This window comes from Giraffa tippelskirchi, chromosome 4 (assembly GCF_054371585.1).
Source record: "Giraffa tippelskirchi isolate mGirTip1 chromosome 4, T2T-mGirTip1v1.2.pri, whole genome shotgun sequence".
In the NCBI taxonomy this organism is placed as follows: domain Eukaryota; kingdom Metazoa; phylum Chordata; class Mammalia; order Artiodactyla; family Giraffidae; genus Giraffa; species Giraffa tippelskirchi.
In genome coordinates, this window is record NC_137278.1 from 133,394,347 (window position 1) to 133,406,836 (window position 12,490).

Below are 12,490 nucleotides of genomic sequence, written 5' to 3' on the forward strand. Positions count from 1 at the left end.
TAAAGTTGAGGGTCAAGCAGTAGCCTTATGTAACTCGTATTATAAAGAATAAACTGGAAAACTACAGAGAGATGAAGCTATGCAGCTGGCAGGCACCTGTGTGCCCACTGAGGGAAGGCTAGTTTTTATTCTGGAAGCCAGGCTTTGACTGGGGATCCATGGGTGATGGTTTCAGGGAATCCATGAACCCCAAGAAACTGTATGAAAAGCTTTGTGGGCAAGGGCATTTCTTCTGAGAGAAGGTCCACAGCATTCATTGATTCTTAAAGAGGTCTGTAACTTAAAAAAACATAAGTTATAGTCAATGGGGAATCTTGAAGAGTGGAGGGAGATAATGAGATCTGTGGATCAGAAAGATCACTCTAGCAGCAATGTGGAAGACAGACTGAAAGAGGTGATGCTAGGATTAGATGGCTACCTGGCAGCAGTGACAAAAACAATGAGGGCCTAGACTGGGCATTTGGGACAAAACAGAGACTGGACAGGAGAACCTGGGAAACAGAAGCAATGGGACTTCCATCTAATCAGTATGTGATTAGATTTCAAGGTGTTGGAGAGGAAGAAGGACATGCCCCATGACTGCCTTGGGCCCCAGGGAAAACTGTAGAGGTGGGTTTGGGTTTGGGAAGATCGGGGTGGGGATGCTATAGTTGTATCTGAATCCACTGAGTTTGAAGTTCTTGTGGGTCATCCATGTGGACCCGGAAGACCGTCTCGAGAAAATAGGTAAAATTAGAAGGGAAAGGGGCAAGGAATGGAATCCTGAGGGACACCAATGTTGAAGGAATAAGGAGTAGCAAGAAAGACAGGAGGAGAACAAGGACTCAGCAACGTCTTAGAAGCCAAAGGGGACAGTTTCAAGAAGTGGGAACATTGCCATATGCGTCTGATAATTGATCTGAGATGAGAACGGGAAGGTTGGGCTTGCTAACAAGAGGTCACTGGACAGCACTGATGTCAAAATGTACTTATTACATCACCAAGGCAAAGTCTAGACATCTCACTGATGGACTTGAAGGAGTCAAAAGTGAAAAAATCTGTGAAGGGAGAGGCCTTCTCAGAAGCTTTATGAAAAGACTGTGTGTATTAAAAAAACATAAAGTTGGAGTCAAGGGAAAGCCATCAGTGCTTTAGGAAAAATGAATAAATTCAATTTAAAAAAATCAGGACAAATGTGAAACTACTGTTTATTTTCTAGACTTTCCCAAGGCCTATGGGAGTCTCTTTTGGATACTTGGAGTCCTGGAGTATAAATCTGTAATCTTAAGAAATAAGGAAAAAATATTTTTCTGAAATGTATATGTTGTAATGCTCTTTCCTGCTCCTGAGCTGAGGAAGGGTAGGGGAGAAAAAAATTCAAGGAAAACAAATCACTTCAAAGGTTTTAAGTGTAAAGCAAACAATAGATGGTGGGCAAGAAACATCCCACAAGAAAAGAAGATTCTCCTTTCCCCTCCCTCTGCCTTTTTACCACACCAACTTTCAGAGGTCATCCTCCCTGCCTCAGAATTGGATATCTGAGTGTTTCCTAGAAATCAAGTTTTACGACCCCTTTTGTGCCTCTGTGTATCCTTAGTTCCCTAGAAGTCACAGACTGGACTGTATAGATTATACTAGAAAGTCCAAGTAATGCTTTGGGCTCTCCTACTTAACGTCACTGGCCTCTTCTGGTCCCAGGCCAGTCCTTAGCTATTCCATGTTGCCCTAAATAACCCTCCATGAGCAGCTGTCTGCCTTATTAGAAGCAAGACGAAGGATAAGATTACAGGCACCACCCAGGGGTACTCTGGGCACAGCCACGAGGGACTCTGGAAAGCATCAGAAGCACGTACTGTGGAGTCTCCAATTACAGCCTGTTGGGAAGAGGCTGTAGGGAGGACTACGGGTGATGGGTCTATGACATGAGATAGGAGAAAACAAATAAATGACTTGGTCACTATCTTTTTGCTAAAATTTTTCTACCTTAACTGAACTTTGAATAAGAAAAAAAAAGGACACGAAGAGCAAATGTTTGTTAGATGTGAATTATACTTTCTGATGGCTATGTAATTGAAAGTTGTAAATCTTAGAACAGCCATGGAGAAGGAATAGAATTCTATTCCAATGAACCTTTAAAAATAGGATAAACATGCTTTTGGAATAGACTGCCTGTCTGAGGACAGAGGGATAGAGCAGGTGACTGAGGTCCTTTCCAGCAGAATATGCCCATTTCATTAGGCCAAATGTAGTGTGGTTTCAGGATTGGGACCACTTCTGGGCTGGAAAGGGGGTTAGGATTTGGCATCTAATCAGCCCAGTTTCTTAGTTCAGGATGTCTGATTCTTGGCCACTCTTCTATTTTAAGATGCTATTAGCCTTGCTAATAGGTGGCGCTAGTGGTAAAGAACCTGGCTGCCAATGCAGGAGCCCTAAGAGACGTGGGTTCAATCCCTGGGTTGGGAAGATCCCCTGGAGAAGGGCAAGGCAACCCACTCAAGTATTCTTGCCTAGAGAATCCCACGGACAGAGGGGCCCTGCAGGTGGGCTATAGTCCATAGGGTCGCAAAGAGTTGGACACGACTGAAGCAACTCAGCAGCAGCAACCTTGCTGAGGTCAGGGAATGACAGAGCTGAAGCTCCTCTAGATCTTAGAGAGCTGACCCCTCTTTGCCATGTGGCCTACAGCCTCTAGGGAAAAACCTTTCTGTGCCTCTCCCTGGGAGAACGAGGGCCTCTCAAACCTATCTCCGGGCAGGCCACTTCTGCATTTGAGCTGTTATAATTAAACATTTGAGCAATTATAATTAAACATTTGTTCAAAATGTTTCACTTGGGACCTTTCAGTTGGGACCTCTCAGCTCTACCTTGAGTTTGCTGTTTCACTTCCTTCCTCCCAAGAATTCTATCCTACCACTCTCAGTCCCTACTGACACGCACCTGTGATGTTATATGGCTTTGCAGTGGGATGTGTCCCTGGGTACACTGTGCCTGTCTCTAGAATGAGGGTCTCTCTGCTCAGGATCAGAAGCTGTAAGGGCTCTGCTGCTCTTCAGTTCAATTCAGTCGCTCAGTCGTGTCTGACTCTTTGCAACCCCATGAACCGCAGCATGCCAGGCCTCCCCGTCCATCACCAACTCCCAGAGTCCACCTAAACCCATGTCCATTGAGTCAGTGATGCCATCCAACCATCTCATCCTCTGTCGTCCCCTTCTCCTCCTGCCCTCAATCTTTCCCAGCATCAGGGTCTTTTCCAATGAGTCAGCTCTTCGCATCAGGTGGCCAAAGTACTGGAGCTTCAGCTTCAACATCAGTCCCTCCAATGAACTCCCAGGACTGATCTTCTTTAGGATGGACTGGTTGGATCTCCTTGCAGTCCAAGAGACTCTCAAGAGTCTTCTCCAACACCACAGTTCAAAAGCATCAATTCTTCGGTGCTCAGCTTTCTTCACAGTCCAACTCTCACATCCATACATGACCACTGCTGCTCTTGGACCCATGTTAAATCCTAGACTTCTTTTTTTAAACCTGTTTCCCTCTCCAGAAAGCTCTGCTTCTTCATAAATTCATAACTCTGTGGACCTCATCTGGATTTTTAGCAGGCTCTTGCTTCCCCTAATCTGACAATCCAATCCCACAGGCCATCCTACCAAGGTTTTAGGATCAACACTCAGAGTTTATGTTGAGGAACTCAGAGCTGGCATGAGATTCTTTCCAGGAGAGGAGAGAAAAGCAACAGAAACCAGGTCTGCATTCCTAATCTGGCTACTATTCCTAAACTCAGGCCTCTGTGCCTTCCTTCCTCTGTTTTCCTGTTCATAACAGATATAACAATTATAATTAAACATTAGTTTAAAATATTCTTAAAGTCTAGCTTTACTAATATACTAGTTAGAAGGGTCATAACAACAAAGACAATGGGTGAGTCTTCCACTGATGAAGCTGTAGCGTCTCCCATCCTGTTTGGCACATAGCAGATGCTCAACAATTCACTTTATTGAATTAGTGTTGCATTTACTGCATCATGCACTATTTACGCACTTTACTTGAATGAAGAGTTCAGTTTCTCGAAATCTATCTTTTCCACGAAGCCTTCCCTGGTTAGTCCAACCAAGGCCTACCATTTCAATACATAACTGAATTCTATTTGGGCTAAGACACACTTGATTATTGTTATTTATGTTATTATGTTATTTATTAGGAATTTTAGTAATGTATGACATCTCTCCTCATTAAATTACAGTTCCCAAAGGAAATCAGCTTCTCCACAACACATAAGACAGGACTCTATACAAAGCGGGTGTTTAAAAACCCAAGGGAAGAATGGTGCAGAGGGAAGGGGAGGCCAGCTGAGATCCCCTTCTTTCTCTCTTCATCTTTCCATATACCTGACAGTTCTGACTCCCAGGTCTCCTGGACTCAAGCCAAAGGGCTTTGCTTTCTTCTGCCTGCCGCCCACCCACCCCACACACACCCCTTGGTATGTACTGATTAACTGCTGCTGTTCCTGTTTGTTTAAGGGTTAAAGGAATGGAAGCGGAGGAGAGGTCAGAGAAAACAGAGAACAGCAGAATGACGCAGACGTGAGCCTAGAAGGAAACGTGTTGTAAGAGTGAGGCACCTGACCCTGGTCCTCGCAGGAGCCCTGCTGACACCAGAGTTGGCTCCTGATGATTTGCTAGAGCCCACCAAATACCAGTTCCAAATCTCCTCCTTTTCCCAACATTTCCAATGTACTTGAAGTGAATCCACCTACTGCCTTCTCAACAATTGTATCTCTTTTTAGTCTCCTTCTTTCCAATCCTGCTTGAGAAAACACCAGTTTTCTGAGTACCAAAGGACACAAATGGACCCAGATCTTCAGAAAACTTTGAAAGAAGCTTTATGAAGATCTAAGTAAGTTTAGGGGAGGGGAGGGAAAAGGAGTGGCCTTTGCCATATACATATACATATACATGTATATGTATATGGCTGAGTCCCTCTGTTCCCTGCCCAAAACTATCACAACATTGTGAATTGGCTATAACCCAATATAAAATAAAAAGTTAGAAAAAAAAAAAGTAGAGCAAGTGAAATCCAAAAGCACTTGTGGACTTAGACCTAACATTTTTGGGGAAAGCCCCAGGTCCCTGTGTAAATGTACAGCAAGAGGATAGCTCTGTTCTACAGGCTCAGGCTGAGGGAGTCAGGAAATTCAAGGGGGCCTCCCAACTATGGTTTTCGTTGGTTTCGGAGGGCCTCCTAGCCAGGCCCTCTCCCCAAGCTGGGCCCTCTTCCTTACCTTGGGCATCACCACCAGAGGTTAACACGGCGATGGCTTTGCCGATTCCCAGGGTTTTGGCTTCATGGTGCTCTTCATGGGTCATGATCCACTCTAGAATTCAAAAGAGTGCCCAGTTAGGACAACAATGGGATCAAGGTGCTACAAGCTTGGAAGATGGCTCTGTTAGACTGGCTAGAGCCACCTCAGTCAGGCTCTCCCACTATATTGAGTCTGAGGTTTGCAGCCTAGGATCTTTGGACTTCTTCCAGAAGAGAGCCACACCCTCGCAGAATGACAGGCTGAAATGTCACAGAAATCAAGCCTAAGACCGCAAAAGTCCTGGCTAATCCCTCCCACCCCAACTGGAGCCTATTTGGAGAAGAAGCTAAGGTCAAGGAGAAGGGTGGGTGACTGAACAAAAATGAGAAAGGAGAAAAGTTAAGGTAGCCTCACAGAATCCTCCCTTTTAATGCAGGAAAGGGCTATTGCAGAGGACAGAAATCAAAGAGGCTTAGGGCACTGCGAACCAGCAAAGCAGAAGCAGAAAAACAAGGGTAGGCTGGGTTTTGGTTAAGATTTGGGTTGGGTGTTATGGAAATAGGCTAAGTTGGAACAGGAGTTCCAAGTTATACAGGCACATTGGAGCTTGGGCAAAATAACAGTTCAGGCTTAGGAATGGTGGGGGACTTTCTCTGACTTTTCCCATCCCTCTCAGGGTCTCTGCCTCCTATGCATTTCTTGATCCTTTATCTTCAGGCCTTGCCCCTCACACTAAACACTACCAAATGGGAAGAGTAACACAAAAATCACTGCCACATAGACATAAATATGTACACATAACATGTGAACACCTTCATATTTTTGTCTTTAGGACTTATCTCTCTCAAATGAAAATACAAGACATACTTTTGCATCCATAAAAATGCCAACTGAATCATCACTCTCCCAGTTATCCAGGCTAACCGCTGTTATTTTTTAAATTTATCTCCTCTTTACTCTCAGAATCAAAACAGTTGCCAAACCCTATTATTCTCTTTCTTATTATCTTCCTTTATCCTTCTTTTCTGTCCTCATGGCCTCTTTCCATCTGAATTGTTTTCTTCAATAGCTGGTCTCCCTCTGCTTGTGCTTCCCTTCTCCACTCTATTTCAGACACCAAATAAACCTCCAAAGGAAGGTCATAGGCCTCTGAAGCCTCAGTGGAGACAGGATTCATTCGCATGATCAGGAGCTGATGACCTTTAAGTACAGCTCATGTTTCAGATGTGAACCCCGGGGCAATCAGGGTAGCTGCTGATAAAGACACAGGTCACATCCACATATAAATCCATACACATGCCAAGAAAATATATGCAATGAGACACTCATGAATAAAACATACACAAACATACATAGTGTTGTTAACAAACACAGGTTCACAGATATGCTGCATATAATCAGTACTGACAGATTAAACCCAAACTTCTTGGGTTGCATTCAAAGCTTCCATGACCTAACTCTTGCCTGGAGCTCCAACCTTGGCTCCTGAAAATTTTCTGCTCCATTAACATCTAAATATCACTTTGTTCCTCCCCACGTCTATGCCTGTGCACACTGCATCACTTGTGTGGAAGGCTATCCTGGCTCTTTCCACAGATCAATATCCTACTCCATTATTTAAGGCCTGTCCTAGTCACATCCCTGTTAAACCTATTAAGCCTTCACTGATTACCACAGGTCAAGGAGTGCTTCTTTCTGAACCTCCTCAAATCACATAGTGTTTCTGAAACCAGATCACTCGCTTAGCACTTAATTATTGCTTTATGTGATATTTTAGTTGTTTTTTATGGGTTGAAAAGGTCGGACTAAATAAGGAGTCAGCAAACTACAGGCCAGGGGCCAAGTTGAACCCTTCCAATGTCTTTGTATGGCAGCAAACTAAGAAAAGTTTTCACATTTTGAGTGGTTGAAAAATCAATTTCATGACATATGAAAATTATATGAAATTCAGATTTCAGTGCTCATAGCACTCACATTCTTTTGATAATTATCTATGGCTGCTTTTGTGCTACAAGAGCAGAGAAGATTATTGCGACAGAGGCCCTAAAACATTTACTATCTGGCTTTCAACAGAAAAAGTTTGCAGATACCTGGGGTAAAGATTGCTAACGTCATTTTCCCTAACTAGACTGAAAACTCCTGGGGGGTAGGGGGATCATTTTCATTTTTTAAAGCCTCCCACAGCCTACCAAAGCCTAAAGAAGCTCATGCACATAACAACAGACATTCAGCAAAGCATCATGAACTGACAACAGGAAAGGCACACAAACATAGAAAAAAATTTAAATATGCTTGGATACATATTCCTTCTAACACATAGATACAAACAGGACTTAAGAAAGCCGATAGCAACAAATAGTGAGAGGAATACAAACACACAAGAATAGAGACACTCTCCTATTTAATTAGAGTGTTCATGTGCAAATTTCTGCAGTTCTCAAGAAAAGAAAGCCTAAGTGGTTGCTGCAAATAGGAAGGCAAAATTTTGGAAAGAAAAGAACAAAACGTTTGAGTACTGTGCCAATCCCTTTTTCCATGAGTTTTCCTCTGCTTATTCATTCTGGGAGCTCATCCCTGATAGAAATCCATACAGGGATCTTCCACCCACACAGGCTTCAGTGATGGAGAGAATGCATCATAAATGGGGGTGGGGGGGGAAGGTTGGGAGTGCTGACCTGCAAAAAAAAAACCAGCTCAAATTCTGCTGCATCTCTAAAATTGTTATAGAGGCACAAGTCAAAGATATACAAGCAGAGTCATAAATAAATGGATCAACAGTGACACACATGTAGAAACAGACATGTTAAAACCTATATATAAAATCACAGGTGCGCAGAGAAGCACGAGGGAGGTAGAAATACAGGCGAGGCAGCATCATAGGTGCACTGATTTGAATTGGATGAGTGCCAGGGTAGGAGTCAGGCTGCCGAGAGCCACTAGGTCAGAGCACCACCCACCCATCCCTGATTCCCAGGCAAAGAGACAGGGTGTGCACGCGAGGGAGACGAGCGAGGGGCTAGGATTCGTCACCCATCCCCCCTCAGCTCCTTCTGATGCCGCACCACCTCTTCTTTCCCCGTCTGCTCCCTTCTGTTCTCCCACCGCCAACTCCCAGCACGTTCATTCCCACCTCGCTCGCTCTCGGTTATCCCCCTCGCTCTTCACCCAAGGGCCCCTCTTGCCTTATAGTCTTAGCTCTCCTCCGCCTGGGCTTCTTTGCAGATTGTCCTTGGGGAAAGGGGGAGGGGAGCTTGGCGAACACTGGGAGGAGCCAGGTGGAGGCAGCTGGGGAGGGGAAAGAGGAGAGGCTTTCCAACCTCCACTTAGCTGATGCCCGCCGCGAGGCTCCTCCCGCTCCTGCTCGCCTTTCTCCTCCCCTTCCCCCTCCCGCTAAGAACACAGCACAAATGTGACAGGGGCTTAGTTTCTCCGCTCCCCAGAGGGTTCCCGCATCCAGCTCGGGAGGCATCAGCTCCAGTACACAGTAGGAACCAGAATTTCTTTAGTTGCTCCCCTTGTTGTCCTCAGAGGCACTGTTTTCCTAGCCAGGGCTTTTCTGCATTCAAACATCCTCCGCAACTAAAAATAAGCCTCCCTCTCTGGCCCTGTCAATTGTCTCCCACCTCTGTCACTTTGTTTAGTCGCCCAGTCGTGTCCGACACTCTGCGACCTCATGGACTGTAGCCTCTGTCCATGAACTTATCCAGGCAAGAATACTGGAGTGGGTTGCCATTTCCTCCAGGGGATCTTCCCGACCCAGGGATTGAACCCGCGTGTCCTGCATTGCAGTCAGATTCATTACCGTCTGAGCCACCAGGGAAGCCTTCTGTCACTTTTTTTTTTTCTTCTTTTTTTTCTTCTGTCACTTTAAACAAACATTTATTGGAAGTCTGTGTGCCAGGTTTTGTATTAGGTTCTGAGAGATGAAAAGATAAGTGAAACAGAATCCCTGCCCTTAAGGAACATTGATCACTGGTATTGAAATTTTCTATGTAGTTGTTCAGTGGCTCAGTCGGGTCTGACTCTTTGCGACACCATGGACTGCAGAGCGCTAGGCTTCCCTGTCCTTCACTATCTCCCTGAGTTTCCTCAAACTCATGAGGGATCTCAAAAACTCCTTTTGCATTTACATACCTTTCTCAGAGAAAATACAGGGAAGCTAGCGAGGAATGAGAGTTGTTTTCGTTGTTTAGTCGCTAAACTAAGAGGCAAGAACCCTGCCTTGAAAGCCTCATTCTCAAGCCTGCAGTAGAAGCGGATGCAGGATTCTGAGAGTGAGGCAATCGTATCTGTTGGGCTACAAAGCAAGAAGAATCCATCCTGGGAACATTGATCAAGTACTACTTGAGCAAGAGGTGCATCCTTTCACCCAGCTCCTCTTTACTCTTTCCACTGCTCCACCCATGCCTGGTTTCAGCCCCTCTCCACAGCCATCTCCCATCTCCTTGCTGTTTTTACCGCCTCTTCTCTTGCTTACTTTTGTTTCTGCACCTGCACATACTGCAAACAATAAGAATGCAAGTGACGAGCAGATAAAAACACATGACTACACAAAATTAACTTCCGCACTGCAAATGTTGCCATCAAAAAAGTGAAAAGATAACCCACAGAACGGGAGAAAATATTTGCAAATCATATATCTGATAAAGGACCAGGTGTTGAGAATATATAACTCTTGCAACCCAACAATAAAAAGATAATAAACCAATTTAAAAATGGGCAAAAGATCTTAACAGATACCTCACCAAAGAAGACAGATGGATGGCAAATAAGCATATGAAATGATGCTCAAAATCATTAGGCACTGCAAATTAAAACAGAGAAACCACTACCATCTATTAGATTGAAAACTTGACAGTACCAAATACTGACAAGAATGTGAAGCAACAAGAACTCTTTGTTGATACAAATGTAAAATGGTATAGTCACTTTAAAAGATACTTTGGCAGTTTCTTACAAAGCTAAATACAGCATTACCATATGATCCAGCAATCATATTCTGAGATGTTTATCTAAGTGAGTTGAAAACTATACCTATACAAAACCCCACACATAAATGTTGAATAGCAACTTTATTCAAAATTGCCAGAAACTGGAAGCAACCAAAATGTCCCTCCAACGGTGAATGGATAAACAAACTGTGGTACATTCATCTGATGGGATATTGCAATAAAACAAAAGGACCTACCAAGTCAAGAAAAAGACATGGAGGAATCTTAAAACATACTGCTTAGTGAAAGAAACCAGTTTGAAATACTACATACTATGTGATTCCAACTATATGACATTCTGGAAAAGGTAAAACTATAAGGACAGCAAAAAGATCAGTGGTTGCCAAGGGTTCAGAGTAGAAATGGAGCAATAGATAGGCGGAACACAAGGGATTTTTATGGCAGTGAAACTATTCTGTATGATGCTGTAATGGAGGATACATGACATTATGCATTTGTCAAAAGTTATAGAATCATAAAACACAAAGTGTAAACCCTAATGTCAAGTATGGATGTTAGTCAATAATAATGTATCAATACTGGTTCATTGATTGTAACAAATGTACCACACCGATGCAGGATGTTAATAATAGGGGAAACTGAGCAGAAAACAGCCAGGATACATGGAAACTGTGCAATCTGCTCAATTTTCTGTAAGTCTAAAACTTCTCTAACAAAGTCTATTAATTTCAAAAAATATATTCTGTTCAATGAAATATCAAATAAAGTTGTGATAGTAACAAAGAAAAATGGGCAAGCATTTGAAAAGACATACATCTAATGAAAATATACAAACAACCGATAGGTGCATGAAAAGACCCTTTCTTTTATGGAAGGTTATTAATTATTAATTCTATTTCTTTAATATAGACCTATTCAAATCATCTATTTCTCCTTGTGTGAATGTTGGCAGATTGTATCTTTCACAGGATTGGTCCATTTGACCTAGGTTATCAAATTCGTGGGCACAGAGTTGTTTGTAGTATTCCTTTATTATCCTTTTAATTTTCACAGAATCTGTAGCAATGTCCCCTCTTTCATTTTGGGCATTAGTAATCTGTGTTCTCTCTCTTTTTTCTTAGTTAACCTATCTAGAGATTTATTAACTTTATTGACCTTTTTTAAAAACTAGCTTTTAGTTACATTAATTTTCTCTATTGATTTTTTGTCTTCAATTTTATTGATTTCTAATTTTTTTTTTTGTCTGAGTACTTTGGATTTAATTTGTTCTTCTCCTAGTTTCCTAAGATGGAAATTTAGGAAACTATAAGAGATTTAGATCACCTGCTTTTCTGATATATCCATTCAATGTCATAAATTTCCTTCTAAGCACTGCTTTCTCTGCATCTGACAAATTTTAATAAATTGTGCTTTTCATTTATATAGTTTAAAATATATTTAAATTTATCTTGGGATTTCTTCTTTGACTAAAGTGTTACTTAGATTTGTGTTGTTTAACTTCCAAGTATTGGGGCATTTTCCAGTTATCTTTCTGTTACTGATTTCTAGTTTAATTTCACTGTGATCTGAGAGCAGCAATTATATAATTTGTTCTTTTAAGTTAGTTAAGATGTTTTTTATAGCCCAGAATGTGGTCTATCATGATGAATACATTATCATGTATGTATGAATGAATGCATGGGTGAATTAAGTGACCTTGAGAAAAATTTACATTCAGCTATTGTTGGACGAATTGCTGAAATCAATATTATTCAGTTCACTGATGACGTTGAGATCACTGATATCCGTATTTTCTGTATGCTATATCTGTCCACTTCTGAGAGAAAGAAGTTGAAGTCTCCAATTGTGATAGTTAATTCATCTATTTCCCCTTTTAGTTCTATCAGTCTTTGCCTCACGTAGTTTGATGTTGTGTTGTTAGCCACATACACATTAAGAATTGTATCTTCTTGGAGAATTGACCCCTTTATCATTAGGTAATGCTTGTCTTCATCCCTGATAACTTTTCTTTGAACTCTGCCATGTCTAGAATTAATACAACCACCCCTGCTTTCTTTTGATTAGTGCTAGCATGGGATATTCTTCTCATCCATTTACTTTTTAATCTATAAATATCTTTATATTTAAAGTGTGTTTTTTGTGGACAACACATAGTTGGGTCATGTTTTCAGATCGACTTTTGACAATATGTCTTTCAATTGGTACATTTAGACCACTGACATTCAAAATGAGTATTGGATTAATATATACCATATTCATT

At 42.1% G+C, this 12,490-nt stretch overlaps 1 protein-coding gene across 50 annotated transcripts in view; it reads right to left on the bottom strand.

The window, feature by feature from the left end:
• Positions 1 to 12,490, bottom strand: part of PFKM (phosphofructokinase, muscle) — a 43,973-nt gene that overhangs the window by 16,405 nt on the left and 15,078 nt on the right. For 41 of the 50 annotated variants that reach the window (XM_081589001.1, XM_081588989.1, XM_081589002.1 and 38 more), the window contains one exon: positions 5,258 to 5,350. In XM_081589001.1, coding sequence (XP_081445127.1) covers positions 5,258 to 5,350 — 93 coding nt within the window. Of the gene's footprint in view, positions 1 to 5,257; positions 5,351 to 6,145; positions 6,375 to 8,408; positions 8,521 to 12,490 lie in introns of those variants that run through there. The other 9 variants (XM_081589013.1, XM_081589011.1, XM_081589008.1 and 6 more) reach the window with 4 other exon arrangements.